We start from the raw sequence: 24,468 nt of genomic DNA on the forward strand, positions 1-24,468 counted from the left end.
CGCCGGGGCTTTTGCAAGCGCGCGCCCGCCCCCGGGTGCGCGCGCCGCAGCCTCGCTCTGGGGCCGGGCCTGCGCGCTCGGGGCCGGCCGCGCGCGGGCCGGTGCGCTTCCCGTCGCGTGCGCCATGGCCGCGAGCCGCGCTCGGGCGCCCGCGGGCGGCGGCGGCGGCGCCGGGCCATGATCCGGCTGGGCGGCAGGTGCCTGCGGCGGCAGCCCGGGGCCCCGGCCGGGCGGCCCGGGGCGTCGGGCGGGGCGGGCGGCCGCGCCCTGCGGGTGCTCGTGGACATGGACGGCGTGCTGGCCGACTTCGAGGGCGGCTTCCTCAGCAAGTTCCGCGCCCGCTACCCCGACCTGCCCTTCGTGGCGCTGGAGGACCGGCGCGGCTTCTGGGTGTCGGAGCAGTACGGCCGGCTGCGGCCCGAGCTGCGCGTGAGCACCCGAGTGGCGCCCCGGGGACCGGGCGGGGGGCGCCGAGGCCTCGCGAGCCGCGGGCGGGGTCCTGAGCGCTGGGAGCCCCGGGGGCCGGGCGGGAGACCGGGAGCCGGAGCCCGGGAATCCAGATGACCTTGGGTGACCCTGCACCGGCCGCGCGCCCGAGCTGGTGCGCAGGTCCTGCAGTTGAGAAATGCTCCGCGGGGCAGCGCTCCCCCGGCCCCAGAGGGTCGCTGGGAATCTAGGGACTCGCTGGCAGGGAGTTTGGGTTGTTGTTGTTGCCGCCGAGGCTGACTGCCTAACCTTTTCGCCTGCGGGGACTGGTGATCACCAAGCACCGATGCTCCGCTGAGCGCTCTCACCAGCGCCCCACCATCGCCAGCCCCTCGGACAGGCGAGAGCAAAACCCAGCTTTCCGTCCCGCACTGGCGTTCGACTTGATACGTTGTTGGACTGTTTTTTGGGATATGTTTTTGTTGTTCTTACTGCGGTATTTGTTCAAGCCTACCGCAGTCATCGGTTCCACTCTCTAACTCCCATGCATTGACGGAGATCGCTTGCTTTCTCCCCCCCACTCTTTTGTTGTTGTTGATTTTCAGTAAAAGCCTAATTCCCAGAGGTTCTGGAGGCACAGAGAGCTTGAGTGGCTTTGTGGAGAGCCGGAAAGAGGACGGGAGGTTCCTGGCACTGGCCCCAGGACGACCAGAGGATGGATGGGTGATGATGATATTAGTGCTCAGTTGGTGACCAGGGGTTCACTGCCTTACCTTGTGTGGTGGACATGATTATCTGATTTTTGGCACATGAGGAAACCGAGGCTTGGGCCAGATAAGTGACTTGCTCCGCCCAGCATCCAGACCCAGGCCTCTCAAGCACATGTAACCGTCCCTATCTCAAGGTCTTGCTCTCCAGCCCTCATGTTTGTAAGCAGGGACATTTCGCAGTCTGACAAGGACTGCCACAGTACTTGGGTTGGTAGGAAATGGAAACCGTTACACAGGAGAAAATGCTTTCAGAAAATGCCCCAGCAGTGGACTCTACTGCCCTCTGGGTGTGTATTCCCTTAGAGTCCAAGAACTACATTGGAGAGCACTGTCTTACTCCCTCCCAGCAGTGTCTCATTAAGCAGAGACTAACCTTAGCCCTGGGAAACACAGTGACTTTTCCAGGTCTTTGACAGATGGACAGATATCAGGGCTGAAGCAGTGAATCATTTTCCAAGGAGGCCAAGGAGCACAACTTGTTGGGCAGTGAGGAGAGTAGCTTGGTATCACTGATTTCTTCTAGTTTGGGCAGCGTTGTCAAACCTGAAACAAATCCTTGGCTGCCAAGTGGCTTCCGACTCATAGTGACCCTCTAGGACAGGTTAGCAAGACTGCAGTCTTAATGGGAGCAGACGGCCACCTCTTTAGTGGGGTCTAACTATTCACTTTATGTTTAGCAGGTGAGTGCTTAAGACTTGAGAAGGTGTAGTATTCTGAACACATCAGCTGAAGGTCGGGGTTGGGAGATGTAGTCTCCACTCCCTGCATGACCACTGTCCTATCGTGTGGCATTAGATAAATCCCCTCCTTAATCCAGCGTCAGTTTTGTTGTGTAAAACAAAGAGTATGAATTTTAGCTTTCAGACTTTAAAGGCAACCAAACTCAAAACCCACTGCCATTGAGTTGCTTCTGACTCCTCGTGACTCCAGGGGTTTCGGAGTCTGTAAATCTTCATGGGTACAGTCTCATCTTTCTCTACCTACAAGCACCAGGCTCCTTAAAGTATTTTTACTTGTTGGCACTCAATGAACTAATCAAAGCAGAGCTGTTCTGGAGGATGTGAAGTGAGGGGCCCGGAGCTCTGCCCGGTGGTCGTGTTCCCCATCTGGGTCTCCTTGCCCTTCACTTCTGCATCCCTCCAGCTCTTAAATGGAAAGGTTACTGCCATAGCAAGACCTGGCCCACCTTCATGATGGGCAGCAAGCCGGTGGTTTCTAACAGTGAGGTGATGGGGAAGGCCGGAGCCGGCTTGGGAGCCCACGGCCCTTGGCAGCTGGTCTCCATCAGTTAGAGGAAATTCATCCTGGAGAAGAGCTGAGATACACTTTCTGCAGGAAACGGGTCCGTGGGGCTGCGATTGGGGATGAGGGCAATGTGGAGGCCCCACCCTTTCTGCTCAGCTGCCACCACCAGCCAGCCAACAGTCTTGATGCCTTGCAGGTGAGGGCAATGAGCTCTTGAAGATCAGGGAAGTGACCGGCTTCTGTTCTCTCTGCAGGAGAAGGCCGTCAGCATATGGGAGTCAGAGAACTTCTTTCTAGACCTTGAGCCTTTGCCCGGGGCTGTGGACGCTGTGAAGCAAATGGCCAACCTGGAAAAGTAAGCTTGTACTCCTGCCCCAGTTGGGCCCCGGTTCCTGGGCTAGATCTATACCTTCTGCCATTACCTCCCCTCCCCTCCCCTCCCCTCCCTTCTCTGGTCTATATCTTTGCACAGAGCAATGCTGTCCTGTTGTCATTGGGCTAAATAAAAAGCCTGAATGGAGAAAACAAGTGTGTAGGCTATTAAGATGTTTGATTCACACACACACACACACACACACACACACACACGCTATTTTGACCTTTTTTTTCCTGGATGTTTTTCATTTATTCAGCAAATATTTAAGAACCGATTGTGTTAGATGCTGCTAGGCACTGAGGATGCAGAAATGAACAAAATCTACTTACATTCACCCAGCTTACAGCTCAGTGAGAACGCAGGCATCAGACAAAGGTTCCCTAAGTGAGTATGATTACAAATGGAGATAAGTACCGGGGAGGAAAAGGGCAAGCAGTGTAAAAAGGTCTAACGAGAGACCAAATTTTCAAAGGCAGGAAGGAGGAAGGGTATGGTTTGAGATACTTTTGCTGTGTGGTAGTGAAGTGAGTGTTTCTCTGGACTGAAGCCTCTACTCACAGTAACTATTACATTTACAGATGATGAGCTTTCTGGTAACCTTGTTTCAAGCAGCTAGTGGTGTAGTGAGTTTAACTGCAGAGTCAGTTGTTCGAAGCCACCAGCTGCCCAGTGAGAGAAAGACGAGGCTTTCTACTTCCATAAAGAGTTACAGTCTCAGAAACCCACAGGGGCAGTTTTCCCATCTTAAAGGGTTACTGAGCGTTGGAATCAACTTGATGGCAGTGGATTTGGTTTTTGCTTTTGGTTATTGAGTTAAAGAGGCTTTGGTGGTGTTTTAAAGTAAGTGTTGGACCGCTAATCGCAAGGCTGGCTGTTCAAGCCCACTAGCTGCTCTGTGGGAGAAAGATGAGGCTTTCTGTTCCTGTAAAGATTACAAAGCTCCAGGAAGCACATGGAAGGTCGCTGTAAGTCAGAATTGATTTGATGACTTTTTTTGGGGGGGTGCGTGTGTGTCTTATTAAGGTCTAACTTCATCCATTTAAAGTTTACAGTCTAATAGTTCTAAGTATGTTCACCAAGTTAAGCAAGTTAACTTACTCAATTTCAGGACATTTTCATGACCCTCACAAAGCTGAAAGGAGCCCTTGCTCTCTAGTAGTTAGGAGTTGGGCTGTAATCTACAAAGTCAGCAGTTCGAAGCCACCATCCACTTTGAGGGAAAAAGTTGAGGCTGTCTAGTCTTGTAGAGGTTTGCAGTCTTGGAAACGCTCAGGGGCAGTTCTGCCCTGCCTGTAAGATTGCCATGAGACAGAATGGACTTGATGACAGTGATTTTTTTGGTTTTGTTTTGTTTTCTGTAGCTCTTGGCAACTACTATCTATATTCTGCCCCCGTAGTTTTCTCGAATCTGGAAACCTTATGTAAATGGAAACATACAGTCTGTGTTTGAAATCTTCTTTACGTAAATGCCTGTGCAAACCCTTTGCCTGCTTTTGGTTGGGAAATTGGCCTCTCTTCTCGCGGACTTGTACGCGTTCTCTGGCCACCAGCCCCATGCCCAGCATGTGACGTGCACAGGCATTCCTTTAGCCCAGGAAGCGGTTTGCCGTTTCACTTTCTTGGTGGTGTCCTTTAAAGCACAAACTCTTTTAATTTTGACGAGCTCCAACTTACATGTTTTTCTCTCGTCATTGGTGTTTTGGGGTGTCATATCTGAGTGCAGTTTTTTTCACCAAAGTCCATGCAGATTGGTCCCTGTGCTTCTAGGAATTTCATGTTTCGTTTTTATGTTGCAGTCTGAGGTCCGTTTTAAATGAGTCCTGGCATGCGGTGTCAGGAATGGATCCAACGTCATCCCTTTACAGGCTACCTGCCTGTCCCAGTGCCATTTGTCAGGGAGACAGCTCTCTGAAGGGAAACACAGCAGAACCAGTTGACCAGAAAAGGAAGTTTATTTCTGGATCTGGATAACTTTTTATTTATTTAAATTTTTGAGGCAGGGCATTCCTCAGATGGGTGGGCAGGCCAGGCGGGGCAGTGCTGCCAAGGTCTTGGTGAGTGTACAGCCTGCTCCTTGTCCAAGGGCCAAGATTAGGGGTGTATTTAATTCCACATCTGTCTCAGGCAGTGCTTTTCCACCTTCCTAATGCCGTGACCCTTTAATACAGGTCCTCGTGTGGTGGTGACCCCCCAGCCATAAAAGTATTTTCATTGCTACTTCATCACTGTCATATTGCTACTGTTATGAATTGGGCGACCCCTGTGAGGGTCGTTTGACACCCAAAGGGGCCACGGCCCACAGGTTGAGAACCACTGGGCTAAGGTGAAGTGCTTCGCAGCTACCTTGTCTTCAGGGTCAGTGATCAGCATCAGACTTGGGAAAGCCCCTCTTCTTGGAGATGTGGATCCTCAGGGAATTTGAAATTGGCCCTGTGGAGGGCCTGAATCACACATTCCTGGTTTGGAAGCGTGGTATCGATGGATGTAGTGACTTGGACCCCATATCCTAAGGTTTTCTAAAGGTACGTCACATCCCGATCTGGAGTCTAGATTAGTGACAGCAGAGACATGAAAGAGCAGGAAAGGGCCGTCTCCAAGGTCCATTAATGCTATCCATACGTGCCAACAGACTATCTACACTGTAGGCTGTGTGCACTCCTGAAAAGGCTGCTGTTTGTATATCGGCCTCCGCAGGGGAGGGGAGGAGGGTAGAGAACTTGCATTGGTTCCAGTGTTGCTTAAATTTCGTAGTCCGAATGACAAATCCGACAGGAAGAATGATTTGGCCTTCATTGCGCCCTAAAAATGCCGCCAAAACACTGCCAACGTTCAAAGTTCTAAGTAGGAGTCAGAGAAAGACAAAATACTTCCGTTTTGATTTATGGGATGAATTTGAGTTTTATTGTTGCTCTTATCTGATCAGTAATTTATATTTAGGTGTGAGTTCTGCAAAGTAGTCCTTATTACTTTATTGTCAGCTTAGACTCTATGAAGCTACGTATGCATCCATACATGCACACACACACACACACACACGCACGCACGAGGGCTTCCGAAAGTTCATGAAGACATGGACTTGAAAGATAGTAGAGTTTTCCATGAGCTCTTGGTAGCCCCTCCATGTGTCATTTGCTGTGTGTCAGGAACTGTTCTAAGCACTGCCCTGGAGTTGCGAGTGACACATCTGAGATCGCAGGTCTCAGGGAGTTTACAAACAAGGCGCTGTGTTAGAGAGTAAGTATGAAGGGACTGCTGTGGGCAGGAACCCCAGGAAAGAATTCTCGGGGGAGATGGCATGTAAAATTAGATGTGAGGCGTATGAGTGAAGTTGGCCAAGAAGAGCCAGGGGAGAATCAGTCCTGGCAGGAAGAGTAGCAAGTGTCAAGGTCCTGTCAGGGCCGATGGCTTTTCTCCGTGGAGAAACAGGCTGGAAACAAGTGTGGCTAGAACTTCCTGAGGGGTTGGCGAGCACGAGGGTTTGAAGAGAGAGTGATATCATCTTATCTAGGTTTTAGAATCATGGATTTGGGGGTGAAGGTCCGAATAAAACATTCCTACAAAAAAGATATGCAAGTGACCAGTCAGCACAGGTAAAGCTGCTCAGAAGCTATTTAGAGACGTGCAGAGCAAACTCCGTGAGGTCCCTTGTCATACTCACCAGAATGGCTGTAATAAGAAAGATAAATCATTAGCATTGGCGAGGATCTCGAGAAATTGTATAGCCTTCGTTCATCGCCAGTGAGAATCACATGACCCAGCTGCTCCATTCCTAGCTATCTTCCCACGCCAAATGAACTCCTGCATCGGTGCAAAATCCTGTGCATGGGTATTCCCAGCAGCATCACTTACAATAGGCAACGATGGAAACAATGTCTATCAACTGATGATTGGTCAGCAAAATGTGAATATTGTTTGCGCAAAAGGAATGACTCATTGATACATGCTAAAACATTTTGAAAATAAATGTTGAGGGAAATAAGGCAAGAGAACATGTATTGCATGATTCCATTTATATGAAATCCCCCCTCCCCCGTGAGCATACCCATAAAGATAAAATAGACTTGTGGCTGCCTAACGCTCATACTTGGTGCAAGACTGGGCCGTGTCTTGTTCTGCTATCGGTCAGAATTGACTGGATGGTACCCAACAACAATGCAAACTTATGGTGATGCTGGTAAAACTCTGTAAATTTATTAAGTTTTACACTCAAAGTAGGTGAATTGTATGGTATATGAATTATATGTCATTTTTTAAAACTGCTCAATTAAAAGGAATGAGCAATTGATACATGAGCATTAATGAATATGAACGTATTTTTGTGGGTGAAAGAAGCCAGGCAAAAAAGAGTTTATGCTTTCTGATTTCATTTACATGAAATCCTAGCAAAAGCAAACTAATCTTTAGTGACAGAAATCGGACTAGGGATTGCATGGGACTCAGGGCTCGGCTGACTTGGCAGGGAGGCCTAGGAGGAAGGGCTTCCAAACAAATCTGAGGAAACTGGGGGCGTAGATACATTTGTTTTTATTGTGATGACTGTTAGGAGCCCTGGGGCGCAGTGGGCTGTGCACTGAGCTGCTAACCACGAGGTCAGTGGTTTGAACCCATCAGCTGCTGCATAGGAGAAAGAGGCTCACTCTGCGTCAGAATCGACTCGGGTGGTGAGGTGACGGTGGTTTCCCACGTGCATGTATACATCCAGGTGTATCTGATGTGATGCACTTTTATTATGTGCTGTGTCTTGCATGCCCATTGGACCTCATTAAAGCTGGTTTCTAAGATATCAGCCTGGATTCCAGGTACAGAATGAGAGGTTAAGAATTCACTTAGGTGTGGTTGTGTCGGCAGCCTGCTCGGTGAGTGATAGTGGAGTTCTGCACCAGGTGGTGACCATGGAAGGGAGAAGTGTTGTTTTTATGTTTGCAGTGAACTTGTACATCATTAAAGATGCCAGTCCCGCTTCAGTTTGACTTTTCTGATCTGTAGGGTAAAGGAATCTGGAGGGGTGCTTTTTGTTTTTTCCATGAAGCCGTTTTAATTTAATTTTTTTTTTCGTGTTAAGCCCTCTGTTTATTTTTGTCCCCCCACCATCCCTCCCCTTTTCCTGTTCCCACCCCCTCCCTCCGTGGTCATCCAAGCCTTGTCTGTTGGTGTGTCAACCAGTGGAGAACTTGGAATGAAGAAGAATGGAGGGAGGTTGGCAGATGAGATCATGGGTTCCCAAACTGATTTGTCCTACTGCCTCCTTTTCAGGGAAAAAAAATTTACTCAGCGCCCCCCACACACCCCCAACCCCCCCCCCATGGCAATTAAAATCGTTTACACGGCAGCCCAGCATCCAGGATAATGTGTAGGGGCTCTCCCAGCCCCCAGCCCCGGGGTGGTATTGCCTGCTCTGGGGACACGCTGGTCTGAAACATTCTGTGGAAGTGCGAGGGAAGACTGGTAGGACCTAGGGATGGATCGGATGCTATGGATCGAGGAAAGGAAGGGAAAGGGGTCATTTTGTTTGGGTTGTTCGCTTGAGCGTTATTAGTGCCTGTGCCTGAAATGAGGGACTCTGTGGGGGGAGAAACTAGTGTTCCATTTGGGGAATATTGACCTTGAGATGCCTGTTAGCTATCTAAATGGAGCTATTTAATAGGCCCCAAAGGATGTGAGTCTGGTGCTCTGGGGGAGAGGCCTGGATTGTAAATGCAAGGTTGGGAGTCGCCAGCCTAGAGATGGTAACGAAAACCACGGGACTGGGCAGTGTCCTTGAGGGGAGCAGCAGAGGGTCTAGACACCGCCCCCTCCCCCGAAATTCCCTTGTGTACACATGAGGGAGAAGAAATGGATCCGAGCAGCCAGTGAGGAGGAGGTGTACCAGGAAGGCGGGACAGAGCCAAGCAAATGTTTCCCCAAGGAGGGCATAAGCGTCTATGGTAAAAGCTGGTGAGTGAGCTAAGAATGGATAAGTATCTGCTACCATGTTGATCTGACGGCCCTTGTGGACAAGGGACATTTCTGTGGTGGAGGGACGGGATTCTGGTTGGAGAGGGTAGAAGCAGGAGCAGGAGGTGAGATTGAGCAGGACACAGGGAGGCCCAGTGGTGAAGAGCAGCAGCTGAGAGAGATGAACTGGCTACGGCCCGGGTCACAGAGGCCGATGACAGGCATGGTGGAGAGTCCGACAGTGGAGTGGTCAGCGGCAGAGAAGGCTAAGAAACTAAGACAGGGCCTGCCTCATGAGAAGGTAGCCACCCAGCAGAGGGCAGTGGTGATGGTGGAGACAGTCTTAGAGTTGTTCCAGTGGAGCGCTTGTTGGCTCTGAGAGCTGATCAGAAGCTGCTGTGTCTTAAAGAAGGGAGTGGTGTGCTCTCCACTTCAGGCACCCCTCCGGGCTTTGTCTTAAAAGCGCCCCTGACACTGATCCTGACTTGTTACATACAGGTTGATTCTGATCCTGAGATGTCGCCTGTTGTTTCCCTAATGAATCACGTAACCGCGAGTGTGGTCTGTGAACGTGGCTACGGCCGTGCATTACTGAACCCTGCAGAGAAGCAGAGCCCTCTGGGGAATGGTGGATGGCAAAATGGTGAAGAAGCCGGAGAACAGAAGTCTGTCTGACCTCTTCCTCCTGGAAGTCTGTCTGACCTCTTCCTCCTGGGAGCCAGCTTTGTGCTGATTCTGGTTGTGAATGTAGGCGCGTTACAGAGGGCTCGAGAACCCACGGTGACAAGAGGGGGATGTGAGGCTGCGGGGTGGGAGTGGGGAAGGAAACGAGAGTGGCGGGTTTCCCTGGGCTGAAGGAGCGAGTGGAGGATGTATCAGAGTTGTCAGTGTGCTGGAGGAGGGGTGGTGTGTGGTGAGGACGGGCTTGTGTGACAGTGAGGCGGGGTAGAGGAGGGAGGGACTGAGAGACGGAGGGGTGGACGCTGCATGCACACATAAATGTCTGTGTAAAGCTCTCGATATTTAACACTTGCATTAGCTTTTATTTTAAGCTGAATTCACTCCTGAGACATAAGTTTATGCTTCTCCGGTTTCTCCTGGGAGATCTTTTTCTTCTGCGCACCCCCTCTTCTGGTTTAGGGGCAATCTGCTCCCTGTCAGTAAGGACCGGTTCAATGTGGTAGGGGGAGCTCATGTATGGGTTGAGCCGAGCAGGAGCTCTTTACATCTGGGGCGGCCCGTCCTGGGGGCTTTGTTCACCTGGATGTGCTCAGTGACTAGAGTCCACATCTACACCCTTAAGTTCAGCATGACTCTGCATTTTTAGGCCTGTGTAGCTAACATTCAGCATCTTTTTGAGCCATCGACCCTGTGTCCAACCCCACTGTTTGGCCTGGGCACACCTCCACCACTGCTTCTGTAGAGGGACATCTTTCAACTACCTGGTGGCTTTGGCGGTAGAAGACCCTTGGTGGCCTGGGCAGTTTCACCAGTGTTCTTAAAACGGACCCGATGATTCGAACCTCTTGAGGAGTTGCATGATTTTGTGGAGTTTCCTATATTTTGGAGGATCACCTTCAGGCCACTACAGGGAGAGCCATCTACATGTGTATCAAAACCCTGGGATCATGGTAGGAGTGAGGGTGGAGGACTGACAGCCAGTGAGGGGTTGGGAGGTAAGTGGCTCTATCAGGGCCAGCAGCATGTAGTAAGGTCGGGTGTAGTTGCTGATGGCTTCGGGAGCAGCAGAGAAAGAAGACGTTCCTCTCACGCTCTGTCTGAAGAATGTGGGGGTGAGAAGGAAACAGGTGCGCAGTCATGTCAGGTTTTAGTTAAGGCGACAGGTAAGTGACTGCTCAGGAGAAATTGAGCATGTAGGAGGCGGAGCAGGGGCCAAGATGGTATTCTCGTGGAGGCAGGATGGTTATTCCGTGGTTGCCAGAGGATGGATAGCACAGTTAAGAATTTCGGTGATGAGGAGACAGAGGGACCTGGTAGTGTGACATAGGACTCACAGGGGACTGATTTGCCATAGAGAAGACAAAACCAAAAAGTGAGGCGATCCCAACTTTCCCTGGCGCCGGCTGAGAGCAGGCGCTTCTTTTGAGGAGAGTCGGGGGCCTCTAGAGATGTTGGGGGACAAGTAGGCCCTGGGAGACCCCTCAAAGGTCAAGACCCTATATTGATTCAGCACCGGAGGCACAGAGACTAGAATAGGAGTGTTCAAGCCTATCTTAAGGGGACTTGATCCTGTTAGGGAGTTTAACCCGGTGCGGACTGGGCTCCTCCCGCCGCTACCAAGTACTGACCCCGCTTAGTGACAATTTCTCCCTCAGGTGGCTCTCCTCTTCACTCTGCATTGCACACGGCCCCATTCCTCCTGTGTACGTGTCTGCATCTTTCCGTGAGTCTTTCCGTGGCCTCATTCGGCAGCATTCAGATTTCCAGAGAGGTTCTGTAGCCGTCCAGCCAGGGTTTGGGGTCAGGTCGTGGAAAACTATCCCTTCGTTAAGTGCCCGCCCCGCTAGTGCCCTCAGTGGCTGGAGCCATCGGTGAGGGCAGACCAGGCACAGGCAACGTCTCAGGTGTGGAGGGCAATGCGGGCCAGTCTCTTCCCAGGGAGGGATGATGCAGGCCTAGTGGGACTCAGGCTCACAGCCTCATTCTGCTTTTTCTTCTTGGCAGCACCGATGTCTTCATCTGTACCAGCCCCATCAGGATGTTTAAGTACTGTCCTTATGAGAAGGTAAGACATCGATCTTGTTCTGAGGCGCGCTTGGCCAGGTGACGGTTAAGGCTCAGCTGTAGGGATGTGGACACCGTGCCTGGGCTGCAGGACTGCCTGATCTCTCCTCCGTGCTGCTTGGCTCCCCTCCCATCAGGTCCTGGTCCAGGCATTTGTACCGCAAAACTTCTTGACTGCTCATCTGAAATCCCAGCTCTCATTCTTTTGGGTGGAGCCTGCTGAAGGTACAGGCTCCCAGGGAAGGGTGCCCCATTCACATTTTAGTAAAACGTACTCGATCAGCTCTTCCTTGGCACACAGTTAGCTTTTGACGGGTGAGCCAAAGGGAAAATGGTTCCCTGGAGAGGGATTGCAGGCAACCCAAGCCCAACTATCGAGAGCATGTGAACTTATTTACGGGAAAATTCCTTGAAAGATGAAGTCATTGAATCATGGTTTTCTATATACCTACTTGACCATGTTTCTTGTAATGGAATGACATGAAACTGAGGCTTCCTAGAAATTGGGGGAGTGAGGCTGCTAGACCTAAAGTCATGGTCTGTTGCCCAGGAGAGAGGTATTGATATCAGAGATGGACTTGCGCCTCGACTCCCTGCCGTCTGAGGGCTGTGAGCAACTCCGCAGAGGCCCAGGAGGGTGGTGTTTGAGCCCACACCTTGCCTGGCCTGCGAGCTCTGTGCGGACCTCCAAGCCGAGCTCTCTGTGGGGTCGCCGCATTGCCGCTGCACTTTCTGATGACACACTCGAAACAAAATGTGCCGCCTGCACTTACACTGCACGCCAGCTGACGGGGATTTTAGGGTGACATGACGTGAGGCGCTTGGTGCCCATCCCTCTAGGCGCATCCATCCTCACAGTGTCCTGCAAGGCAGTCATGCTTGCCTCCATTTGACACTGAGCGTGAGGAAGCGCAGTGACTTTTGCCCACAGCTAGTGATTGCAGAAGTAAGCGTGGAAGCCAGGTGTGCTGTGATGGGGCGTCAACCACTTTGTGGAAAATTTCATTATCTTTCCTTTCAGAAACCCCACAAGCTTTTTGAGGCCCCCCTTGTACTTCTAGTAACGCCTTGCTCCCAGGCCAGCAGGTCACCTGGAAACTTACTGGAAGTGTACATTTTCCCCCCCACTCCACTCCCACCCCTGCGTTTTTTATTTTTTGAAGAAAAAAAAGTGCAGGATCTGTGTGTGTGTATTCCTTTCTGGTGTTGGCTTGTTGTTAGGTACCTTCAGTGAGTTCTGACCCATAGCAACTCTGTGCACAACGCAACGAAACACTGCACAGTCCTGCACCACCCTCTCGGTTTTCCCATGCCCGAGCCCATTTGTGTTAGTCTGGGTTGACTAGAGAACCAAATCCATGGACACTTGTATATTAAGAAAACATCCCGGCCCAATTCAGACCAAGTTCATAAGTCTGATATTGGCCCCTATATCTCATACCAGTCTAAATATATAAATTTAGGGAACATATGGATTCCTCTTCAGACTCACGGAAGACATGCAATGAAGCCAAATGCAGGAAGATCACAGGCCAGTGAGTGGGTGGAAAGTCTTGTAGATCCAGTGGCAGTGGAAGCATCTCAGCACTGCCATGGGTCTTCATGTGGCTCTTCCAGCTCCAGGGCTCTGGCTGCATCTGTATAGCTCCATGTGGCTTGTCAGCAGGAATGTTAAGCAGAGTGTGCGTGTGTGTCTCACCTCCAGGGACGAAGACAGGAGTTCCCAGAATCCTCATGAGAAGGCCATGCCCACAGAGGCCTCTTTGGCTATGACCTGATTGACAGGCTAGACTCCACCTCTTCCCTGAAGTTGTCCGGAGATTATGTAACCGGCACACCGTTGTTACAGCCACTGTGCCACTCGTCTTGATGAGGACCTTCCTGTTTTTCTCTGCCCTTCCACTTCACCAACATGGTGTCTTTCTCTAGGGACTGGTCTCTCATGACAGTATGTATGTCTAATGTATGTAAGATGTATGTAAGTCTTGCCGTCCTCGCCTCTAAGGAGCACTCTGCTCTTCTTCCACGACAGATGGATTTGTCTTTTTCACAGGCCATGGTACTTTATTCACCAGCACCACATGCTTCGTTTCTTCTTCAGTCTTCTGAATAACAATGCCCAACTTTCACAGACCTAGGAGACAATAGGAAATGCCATGGTTGGGTCAGGCACACCTTAGCCCTCAAAGTAACCCCCTTGCTTTTCGGTGCTCAGAAGGGATCTTGTGCCGATTTGCCACCTTCTGATCTCTTGACTGCTGCTTTCATGACAGAATTATTAACAATTTCAACGTTTTCTCCATTTATCCTGATGTTACCCATTGATCCAGTTGTGAGGATGTTGGTCTTCTTTACATTGAGGTATAATCCACCCTGAAGGTTACAATCCTTGATCTTCATCATCCAGTGCTTCAAGTCCTCACTTTCAGCCAGCAAGATTGTGCCATTTGCATATCTTAGCTTGTTAATAAGCCTTCCTCCGATCCTGATGGTCCCTTTGTCTTCATATAATCCGGTTTCTCTGATGATTTGTTCAGTGTACCGATTGAACAAGTATGGTGAGAGGGACAGCTCTGAGGCACACCTTTCCTGACTTTAAACCATGCAGCATGCCCTTGTTCTGTTTGCACAACTGCCGCTTGATCCGTGCCCAGGTTCCGCCTGAGCACAATGAAGCGTCTTGGAATTCCCATTCTTCTCAAGGTTGTCCATAGTTTTTTTTGATCCACACAGTTGAATGTCGTGGCATAATCAATAAACCACAAGTAAATATCTTCTGGCATTCTCTGCATCAAGCCTAGATCCATCTGCCATCAGCAGTGTTAGCCCTTGCTCCATGTGCTCTTCCGAATCCAGCCTGAACCTCTGGTAGCTCCCTGTCAGTGTACAGCTGCAACCATTGTTGGATGATCTTCAGCAACATTTTTCTTGCATGTGATATTGTTCGATAGGCGGAGCATTCTTTTGGGTCACCTTTCTTTGGGATGGGCACAAATACGGATCTCTTCCAACCAGGTAGCTCTCTTCCAAAGCTCAGCATAGATGCTCAAGTGCTTCCAGTGCTGAAACATTTCGATGGACACACATTCCATTCCTGGACCCTCGTGTTTTCCTACTGCTTTCCATGCGGCTGAACTTCTTCCTTCAGCACCTACCGCTGTGCTCCCTCTCAGTTGGGGGCTGTGCACGGGTTCTTTCTGGGACAGGGGCTCTGTGTCCGCTTTGGATGCTCCCTGCATCGCCCACGATTTTGCCCGTAGAATCTTTCAGTATCATAACTCGAGGCCTGATTTTTCCCGTGAGTTCTTTCAGTTTCCGATTACATGCTAAGGGTGTTCTTCCTGTTTGCAATGTCACATTTTGAGCACCTCAGACCCAGGGGTCCACCCTGCAGTGACAGATCTATATAACGCACAAACCTGTCACTGCAACCATTCCACGTGTACAGTTCAATGCCATCAATTTCTTTCACCATCTTGTGCTTTTGCTGCTTGTCAGCAGGCTGTTTTTAAAAGTCTGCCAGGTGATCCTGAATCACCCTGCATTTAACAACTCGCTGCCTTTGAGTGAATTCTGACTCATTAGAGCATCCCTAATGGACACAGTAGAACTGCCTCTGTGGGCTTCTGAGAATGTAAATCTGTACAGGCGTAGAAAGCCTCTTCTTTAAAAAAAAAAAAAAGCCTCTTCTTTAACAAAGCTTCCAATCTTTTGTCTGTTTTTTTTTTGTTGTTGTTTTTTTTCCTATTGTCTATCTTATTGGGTGCTGAGAGTTGTTTATAATACTCAGGTTTTAAGTCCTTTATCAAATAATGTGTTTTTACAATCATTTTCTCCCAGATTATGGCTTGTCTTTTCATTTTCTTAATAGTTTCTTTTAAAGATCAGAAATTTTTAAAAAACTCATTTTATTAGGGACTCATACAACTCCTATCACAATCCATACATACATCAATTGTGTAAAGCACATTTGTACATTCATTGCCTTCATCATTCTCAAAACATTTGCTCTCCACCCAAGCCCCTGGCATCAGCTCCTCATTTTAGCCCCTCCCTCCCCACTACCCCCTCCCTCATGAACCCTTAATAATTTATAAATTATTATTTTCTCATATCTTGCTCTGACCCACATCTCCCTTCACACACTTTTCTGTTGTCTGTCCCCCAGGGAGGAGGTCACATGTAGATCCTTGAAATAGTTTCCCCCTTTCCAACCCACCCTCCCTCTGCCCTCCCAGTATCGCCACTCACACCACTGGTCCAGAGGGGGTCATCTGCCCTGGATTCCCTGTGTTTCCAGTTCCGATCTGTACCAGTATACATGCTCTGGTCTAGTCAAACTTGCAAGGTAGGATTCTGCTCATGACAGGGTGGGGCGGGGGGGAGAAGCATTTAGAAACCTGAGGAAAGTTGTATTTTTCATTGTTGCTACATCACACCCTGACTGTCTCGTCTCCTCCCCAAGACCCTTCTGTAGGGGGATGTCCAGTGGCCTACAAATGGGCTTTGGGTCTCCACTCCGCACCCACCCCCCCATCATTCACTATGATAAGATATTTTGTTCTGATGATGCCTGATACCTGATCCCTTGACACCTTGTGATCGCACAGGCTGGTGTGCTTCTTCCATGTGGGCTTTGTTGCTTCTGAGCTAGATGGCCGCTTGTTTACCTTCAAATCTTTTAAGACCCTAGATGCTATATCTTTTGATAGCAGGGCTCCATCCGCTTTCTTCACCATATTTGCTTATGCACCCACTTTGTCTTCAGCAATTGTGTTGGGTAGGTAAGCATCATGGAATGTCAGTTTAATAGAACAAAGTGTTCTTGCATTGAGGGAGTACTTGAGTGGAGGCCCAATGTCCATCTGCTACCTTAATACTAAACCTATAAATATATGCACATAGATCTATTTCCCCACCCTCATATATAAATATATTTACATATGTACATGCCTTTATTTAGACCTCTATGAATGCCCTTTGCCTCCTAGCTCTTTCTTCTATTTCCTTTTACTTTCCTCTTGTCCCACTATCATGCTCAGCCCTCATTTGGGTTTCAGTAATTCTTCTCGGTTATATTACCCTTAATCACACCCTACCAGGCCTCCTACACCCTCCTCACCACCAATTTGGGTCACTTGTTGTTCCCTTGTCCCTGGGTTTGTTAACATCACTTCCTTTCCCCCCACCTCCTCCCTCCAAGTCCCTCCAGAACTGTCAGTCCCGTGTTTTCTCCTCCAGATTGTTCATCCAGCCTATCTTATTTAGACAGACCTGCGGAGAAATAACATGCACAAAAACAAGACAGAGCAAAACCAAGCAACAAAAGAAAACAACAACAACAAAAAACCAGTGACAAAACGAAACACAACAACAACAAAAAAAGAAAAGTTTGTAGTTAGTTCAAGGACTGTTTGTTGGCCTTTAGGAATGTTTTCCAGTTGAGTCTGATGGGGAGCCAAGCCCTGGCCCCAAAGTCTATTTTTGGTATTCCCTGGGGACTTCATTGCTGTGTTCCCCTTGCTGTTCTGTTCCACGCCCTTAGTGTTTTGCCTCGGTGTGGTGGGTTCAGATTGGGTGCAGTTCCCACACTGTGTCTCCAATGTTGTCCCCTGTAGGGCTATGGGTCAGTGAGGGATGTCATGTCTCTTAGTGGGGCCGGCCATGTGGTTTTCTCTGTGGATTGGCTGCTCTGAGCGGGAATAACATCCTCAAGGCTTGGTGGGCCAGGATGTGCTCCGCTCTCTCTGTCCCTCTCCCTGAGCTGCAGCTTCAGGGCTGTCCTCTGAAATAAATTCTTCTGGGGGCCAAGTGCTTCTTTCTGGTCTGTACGACGTGAGTGATGTCCAGAATTAGTTTTCGGTCCCGACTCACGGTGCAACAGACACTGCCTGGGTTTCTGCGCACGTCTCCTCTCTTGGAGCCACTGTGCAGTCCACCCTGTAGAGGTCTCCCTCGTCTTTGCTGACCATCTGCTTCACCAAGCATGTGTTCTCCAGACTGAACCCTCCTGAGGAGCAAGCCAGAGTGCAGGAGGTGAGGTGTCGCTTCTAAGGCGCATTCTGGTGGTACTGCTGCCAACACGGACTTGTGATTCTCTTTGGTGTGTTTAGTGTGCTTCATCCGCATGGTCATTGGGGCAGTGATTCTTCTTCAGTGCCTCTGCTCAGTGGGGCTGTACCTGCTTGCAGGTCTCGGCCTTGCCAGGTGGACCGCCTGGGAGCTAGTTAGCTCACGACAGCTGTAGCAGCGTGACTTCATGCTCCTTGGAGAATGTGTGCATCTGAGAGAAGTCTGTTTAAAATGAGGTTTTGGACTACTCAAACTTAAAAAGCTCAATTTCACTTCCATTGGGTCCATGCCGACTCAGTAGCGTTGGCCATCTGTTTCGGACCCTTTGTCTGCTGAGGTAAGCTCATTCGGGAAATATACTTGTGTGTTAGAGTGCTATTTGGGGAGTGCAGACCCAGGCCAGAGAGAGGCCAAGGTGGCCTCTGATGGACAGCAGCTGAGGGACAGGGCCACCCTGCGGATCTTGGCCAGGAAGGCTTTAGTCAGAGCACCCCTTCCCTTGGGCAAGGCTGACCTACACAGACCTGCTTATTTCATCAAGTATTCATGGAGACTTGAACCTGCCCTTCAGAAACTTACAGTCGAATACAGCACTTCTCAACCTGTGTGTCGCAACCCCTTTGAGGATCAAGCGACCCTTTCACAGGGGTCATGTGATTCATCACAGTAGCAAAGTGACAGTGATGAATAGCAATGAAAATAATGTTATGGTTGGGGTCACCACAACATGAGGAACTGTATGAAAGGGTTGAGGCATTAGGAAGGTTGAGAACCACTGGTCTAATGGGACAGATAGTTTTGAAACAAGTAATTCTACAAATATACAGCTATAGTTGGAATCAGTAGGAAGGACAGTGTGCTGAGTCAGAGAAGGCCGAGGACATGATATGTTTAGAAGGCATAGGAGTAAGCTAGTCTGGGGTAAAGGTGTGTGTGTACACGCATGCACACGTGTGCATCTTGTGTGCTTCCGTATGTCCATGTGTGTCTGCGTGTAAAGGAACGGTCATAGAAAGTGTTGCAGTCTGGGGAAATAGTGCGTCCGGAGCTGTTGAAGCACCGTGAGCCTGTGACGGCTTGGCGACCCCCACGTGCTCTCGAGTTTGCCAGTGTCCTGGGCTCCTCTCTGGGCTTTGTTGTACTGCATTGCGCAGGTTTCTGCCTCTGGCAGACGTGAGTGCTGGTGCACTGACTTCACAGCATTGTTGCGGGAACTGATTAATTCATGGGGAGAACTTTATTAGCACATTGTCTTTTCAAACCAGAAAAGGGCCGTCATGGTCCCATCCCTCTTAGATAAAAATGATGGGTGGGCGGACAGGCAGCCAGACAGATGACTCTCACTCGCAGAGACCCTTGCACACCAGATTAGAACACTGCTTGGTCCTGCACCGTCCTCATGGTCCTGGACATGTCCAAGGCCATCGTCGCTGTTGTCTCCTTCACCCTCTCCAGCCCTCTGCTTCACCCAACGTGAGGTCCTTTGAGCGCTTGATCATCCCGATGAAGCGTGTGAGGTGCCCAAAGCAAACTGGCTGTTGGTCCTGGCTCCTGGACCCCATCTGAGATCCGAGAGGGAGGAGCAGCCATGTGGATGCGTGGCAGTGAGGTCGGTGAAGCGAGAAGGGGAGGATTAGGTCGACGTCCACATTCTGGGGACCGGATTCACAGGGGGCAGTGAAGCTCTCTGGTGAAATGTTCCCACAGCAAATGAGCGGGACAACGTCCTGCCTGATCCACGGGGTTTTCACCGGTTAATTTTCAGGGACAGATCACCAGACCTTTCTTCCTGGTCTGTCTTTGCCCAGAAGCTCTGCTAAAACCTGTCCACCACTGAAGACCCTGCTGGGCTTTAAGCAACTAGTGTCATAGCTTCCAGCACCTTTGTAGCCAACGAGCCACCACAGTATGACACTCAACAGATGAGTGGTGGATTCTTTTTTTACGTGAGAAAATCAAGTCTTCAGGAGGGTGCTGTTAGGGAGTGGCAGAGATGCCAGTCAGAGAGCAGGGCTGGTCCTCTGATCGCCTAGGAGGCCTCGCTACTGCTGCCTTTCACCCCCCACTGCCCTGCTCCCCGGAGCACCACAGCACAGCGTGCTAGACTTCCCCACTCACGCCCCGAATCCTTTCTCCTTGGGAGCGTGTGCTTGAAGGGTTCCTCTTCCGCACCTGTCAGGTTTGCTTTCAATGCCACTTCCTCCAGGAAGCCCACCGTGACTGCCTCTTGGCGAGTCTTGTTCTCTGGGCACACATTCTCGCAGGTCCTGGGTACTGCTGCTTGTAGCATTTCCACAGATGTGCTCCTGATGAGCTATTTAGGCATATCCCTGGCTCTCTGGCTCCTTAGCGAGGCAGGACTGGTCTTGCTGCTTCAAAGAGCACAGAGTGCATACCCCTAAATACTGATTCACTGAAACAGTGAAGGAGTGAGCCAGTTGAGCACAGCAGTGTGGCAAATTCTGTCCTTTTGAAAACGGGATTGGACTAGGTGGCTCCCTTGGTGGCTTTTGACAGCGCTGTGGAGATCTGAGATGAGGGAGAGGGACGGCTCACGGATTGGGTCACAGCTAGATGCTTTCTAGTTGGGGAACATGGGCCGGTCTCCTTATTTCTGAGCACTGGTTTTCTGTCTGAACAGAGCAGTGACATCTTCCTCAGAGCCTGGCTCCCCCCAAATGGACTCTCAGTTGTCAGGCTCTCCTGCCCCTTCTTAGCTCTCCAGTTTCAGGGTCACGTTCACCTTGTAGGATCCTATGTGCCCTGCGGGGCCTGCTCTGCTCCCAGCTCTGACGGCTCTTTCTCCTCTCCTCCCTGCCTGTCCCTGTCTAGTACGCCTGGGTGGAGAAGCACTTCGGCGCCGACTTTCTGGAGCACATCGTGCTGACGAGAGACAAGACGGTCATCTCTGGTGACCTGCTCATAGATGACCGGCCAGACGTAACAGGTACGTTGTCTGAAGCAGGTGAGCCTTGAATGGGGGTGGGGTTAAGGGTAGGGATAGGGGACAGAGCAGGCTTAGACGCACAGCATAAAGGCTGCTCCCCACGTTCTCCTTCCAAGTGGTCCCCACTTGGCTGCCTTCTCCCTCCACCCCCCCCCCCCATTTCACTGCCAAATACATACTTATATTCTTTCCTGTTATTCAGACAAAGCTCTCTTCCTCATAGGAAGAGGGGCACTAGCCTGGGGGTGGAGGGTATGTGTCAGGGGGCCCTAGCCTGGCTCCAGTCTGTAGTAACTTTCCTTGGGGTCACTTGGTAGTCTGGAACTTCGTTTTTCTCATGTAAAGTGAGAAATGAATTCAGACTGTCAGCTTTCATTTTCAACAACATGAGCCCACCTTCCGTGTTTCAAAGCCACATGGTCTGAACTTGCTCTGTGTCCCAGAAGCTGGTTAAGTGACGGTTCCTCTGGTGGAAGGTGCGTGGATTTGTGTCAGTCCTCTTAGCTTACCGATGACCTCCTTCCCGCCAAGCCAGCAAGCCTGCAAGCTCAGACTGACTTAGAAAGGAGAGGACTTTTGGTGCACTAGCTGAAAGGGCAGGAGGGGTGGGGGGCATTGAGCCTGGCTGAGTTCCGGGGTTCAGGTAGCGTCAGTGCCTCTGCTCTCTCTTCTGATGTCCTTCTCAGACCAGCTTTCCAACTGCAAGCCACCAGCCATCTTGGGCTTACAACCCAAGGTACAGGAGGCCGTTTGTTCCTGCCTGGCCTGAGGGAGCCACATGCCTGTCCAGGCCCAGTCATTGTGTGCACATGGTGGGCTCCACGGTGGGCCTCTTCCTGGGTCCAGCTCCCGCCTCACCACCAGCTTCCCACCAAGAGCCAGGGTGGCAGGTGCAGAGCGACCGAGACCTGCAGGGTTGTGAAGGCCTGGTCACCCACAGAAAGTCGGGGAGCAGCCCACAGGAGAGGAGCTGGGGCCAAGCTGCTCCCCGAGGGTCAGTGGCACCACTGAGCGGCAACGGGAGGTGAGGGACTGCAGTTGGGTCTCATGCTGCTGTGGGGTGCTGTGCTGGCCCCTCCTCGGCTGGGCCTCTCTGCGTGCTGTGGGACCTCTCAAGGGGGAGGCAGGGGGCTGGCTGGTCCATGTCACGTGTAACGTGTGAGGGGAGCAGCGTGTGGTGTCCAGCTCCACTCAGGTCCCTGGACAACAGTTGCAACCTGGTTTACGCGTTTTTACTGTCCCTTGTGGGATAGAGGCTGGGGCACTCACCACTTTATGGAAGGGAAACCGAGTCTAGAGAGCAGAGACACTTTGCCGAAGAGGCCGCAGCGCCAGGCCCTGGCGCCCCCCGCCCCCCCCCCCAAGTGCTAAGCCACTGATCGCGGTGCTGCTTCCCCGCCCACAGGGGCTGAGGCCAACCCCAGCTGGGAGCATGTCCTCTTCACTTCCTGCCACAATCGGCACCTGCAGTGGTCGCCCCCCAGCCGCAGGCTGCACTCATGGACGGACGACTGGAAGGCCATTCTGGACAGCAAGCGGCCCTGCTGACCCGAACTCTTCCCTGGGCTCCGTGGAGGGACTGGGTGGCAGAGCTCCCATCTCGGGGCCCCAGGGGCCAGTGCTGCAAGCTGGGCGGAGCCTCCAGAGATGTCCAGGCCCAGACAACCTTGCTCTGCACAGCGCCCCCTCCCCTCCCCTCCCTGCCCTGCTAGACAAAGACAGTGCATCCAGGGGGTTTTGGTGCACGTTGGGCAATAGGCCCCTGCTGCCAGGGGCTGACAACAGAGGCCCTGCCCACGGGGCTGGCAGCGCCCTCCCGGTCCCACAGGTAAGTTCCCTCCCCTACGGGGCCTGGGAAACACACTCCTCTTGGTGGGCACGGCCAGGGCCACAACAGCACGGTGCTTCCCAGCTCTGGCAAGCAGGCCTGGGTGGGACGCTCCCCGGCTTCTTGGACATAGCGGTCTCCTGCCTCCACCCGCCCTCCTGCCCGGGCTCACCACCACCTGCGTGTGTTCGTTCAGCAAACACTCAGTGAGCACCAGCGCCCACCAGCTCTGTGCTGTGGGCTGGTGCCCGGCCCTGCCTTAGCCAGCCTCAAGGATTCACACACTTCAGCCCCCAGACCCACGCAGGGCCCGGCAAAGAGCAGATAGGCTCCGACGTGTGTTGGATGCACGAAAAATAAATGCTGTTCACCTGGAACCTGAGGCTGTGGGCGTGGCCCGTCCGTCTCCTCACTCCTAGCCTCAGCTGCACGCTTGTAGGTATCCAGGGCCATCCCCCCCACCGCACAGAGGGCCAGCACAACGCTACCCACTCCCCCGTATCCCTGCCCTGTGGGCAGCGCAGGTCTGGTCAGAACTCCAGACTTACCATTTGAGCTTAGGGGGATTCTCAAGGCAGTAGTCCCTTCTGGAAGGAAGGAGTAGGAGTACTGTGCCCAGAAATGGCCTCCAGACGGACAGAAGAGCAGGGGTATGTGGCAGGTGTGACTGGGGTCCCAGTTCCAGGTCACTTGGCTTTGTGCTCCTGTGCGTCCCAGTTCCTGTTGGAGCCCCCGTCTGCGAAAGCATCCGTCAGCTTGCCCACTAAAACACCAGAGCTCCTCTGCACTGGGGGCATCGACATGGCCCTGGTTGGCCCTCCATTGGGCTGTACCTGTGTCCGTCTGATGTCTCATCCCTGTCCATGCAGAATGCCGCTGTGCCCTGGCCACTCTCCTCTGAGCCACAGCCTTGGGAGGGAGGACTCCAGGCTGCCCCGTGAAGTGCAGTCCCTCATTCTCATGCCCTTTCTTCCTGCCCCCGTAAAGGGTGGGAGAAACCTGGGCACTGTGCACACGGCAGAGGACCCGTTCTCCCTCACGCCCCACAGACAGCCTGGACTTGAGGGTGTGGGGCAGGATGGTTGGGCTGGCAATCCTCACGTGCTGGTGGCAGGTCCTGCTCTTCCCCTCCAGGTGTTGCTGTGTGCAGGCCCGAGGAAGAGGTCAGGTGCTGGCTGGCCCTTCTGGGTGCTGAACGCTGCCCCCCTGGGAAGTACAGTATCACACAGACCAGCTTGGGGCACCATCTGTTCGGGGCACTGGGGGAGCTGTCGGGTAGCAGTTCTGAAGTCAGACTTCAGGACTGGGTTCAGGACCCCAGCTCCCCTAACTTCCTAGCTGTGTCATTGGAAGGGACATTTCTAAGCCTCTGAGCCGTCCCTGGGGCAAAGGTAGGAGTCTTGCATGTGGAGCCAGCTCTTATAGGTGTGACTTCCCCAGGCCACACAGCAAGGGGTGAAACCAGACTTCCAGCCTGTAGAGGTGTGACTTCCCCAGGCCACACAGCAAGGGGTGAAACCAGGCTCCCAGCCTGTGTCAGTGTCACGTAGTGTCACAGACGAAGCTGCCCTTTTAGACGAGAGGCCTTTTCTTTAACTGAAAGTTCGCGTGCAAGTACATACTGCAGAGACGCAAACCAGATATTCTTGGTGGGGACCCAAACCTGAGCTTGCTCGCTCACCCTCTTTCCTTTTTGTGATCCTCCCTGCCCCCACAGAGGTCCTGCACGCTCCTCCCTGGGGCCCTCAGGAAGCACTGCCCCACTCAGAACTACCCTTGAAGTGCAAATGAACTCAGTAGGAGAACAAGTGTTTGCTGAGCATCCCTTAGGGCAGTTAACTCTTTACTAACCTGCACACCTCTTGCATAGCCACCACCTGCCTGTCCGGGGAGGCTTGTGTGCTGCTGTGGTGCCAAACAGGTTCCAGCAGACTGAGGTGAGGAAGAAAGGACTGGTGATCCACTTCTAACAACCAGCCCGTGAAACTCCCACGGATTACCACTTTCCGGTCTGCAGCCAGTCATGGGGATGGTGCAGCACTTGGCACCACAAGTGGCAGCTAACAACATGGGGTGTCACCTTAAGACCACACTTCTTACAGGGGGGTTGTCATCTCAAGCACAG

At 51.7% G+C, this 24,468-nt stretch overlaps 1 protein-coding gene across 2 annotated transcripts; it reads left to right on the top strand.

Moving 5' to 3' along the window:
• The first annotated feature begins 150 nt into the window (after positions 1-150).
• NT5M (5',3'-nucleotidase, mitochondrial) lies at positions 151-22,720 on the top strand. Of its 2 annotated transcripts, none has more exons than XM_075560940.1 (5): positions 151-429; positions 2,696-2,796; positions 11,437-11,497; positions 20,401-20,515; positions 21,202-21,514. In XM_075560940.1, the coding sequence occupies exons 1-5, from the start codon at positions 178-180 to the stop codon at positions 21,282-21,284; spliced, it is 612 nt and encodes a 203-aa protein (XP_075417055.1). In that variant the 5' UTR covers positions 151-177; the 3' UTR covers positions 21,285-21,514. The 2 variants fall into 2 exon arrangements, with proteins under 2 accessions (XP_075417055.1, XP_075417054.1); XM_075560939.1 differs by lacking the exon at positions 21,202-21,514 and adding an exon at positions 21,921-22,720 and having other exon boundaries at positions 158-429.
• The last annotated feature ends 1,748 nt before the right edge of the window (positions 22,721-24,468 follow it).

This window comes from Tenrec ecaudatus, chromosome 10 (genome assembly GCF_050624435.1).
Source record: "Tenrec ecaudatus isolate mTenEca1 chromosome 10, mTenEca1.hap1, whole genome shotgun sequence".
Taxonomy (NCBI): domain Eukaryota; kingdom Metazoa; phylum Chordata; class Mammalia; order Afrosoricida; family Tenrecidae; genus Tenrec; species Tenrec ecaudatus.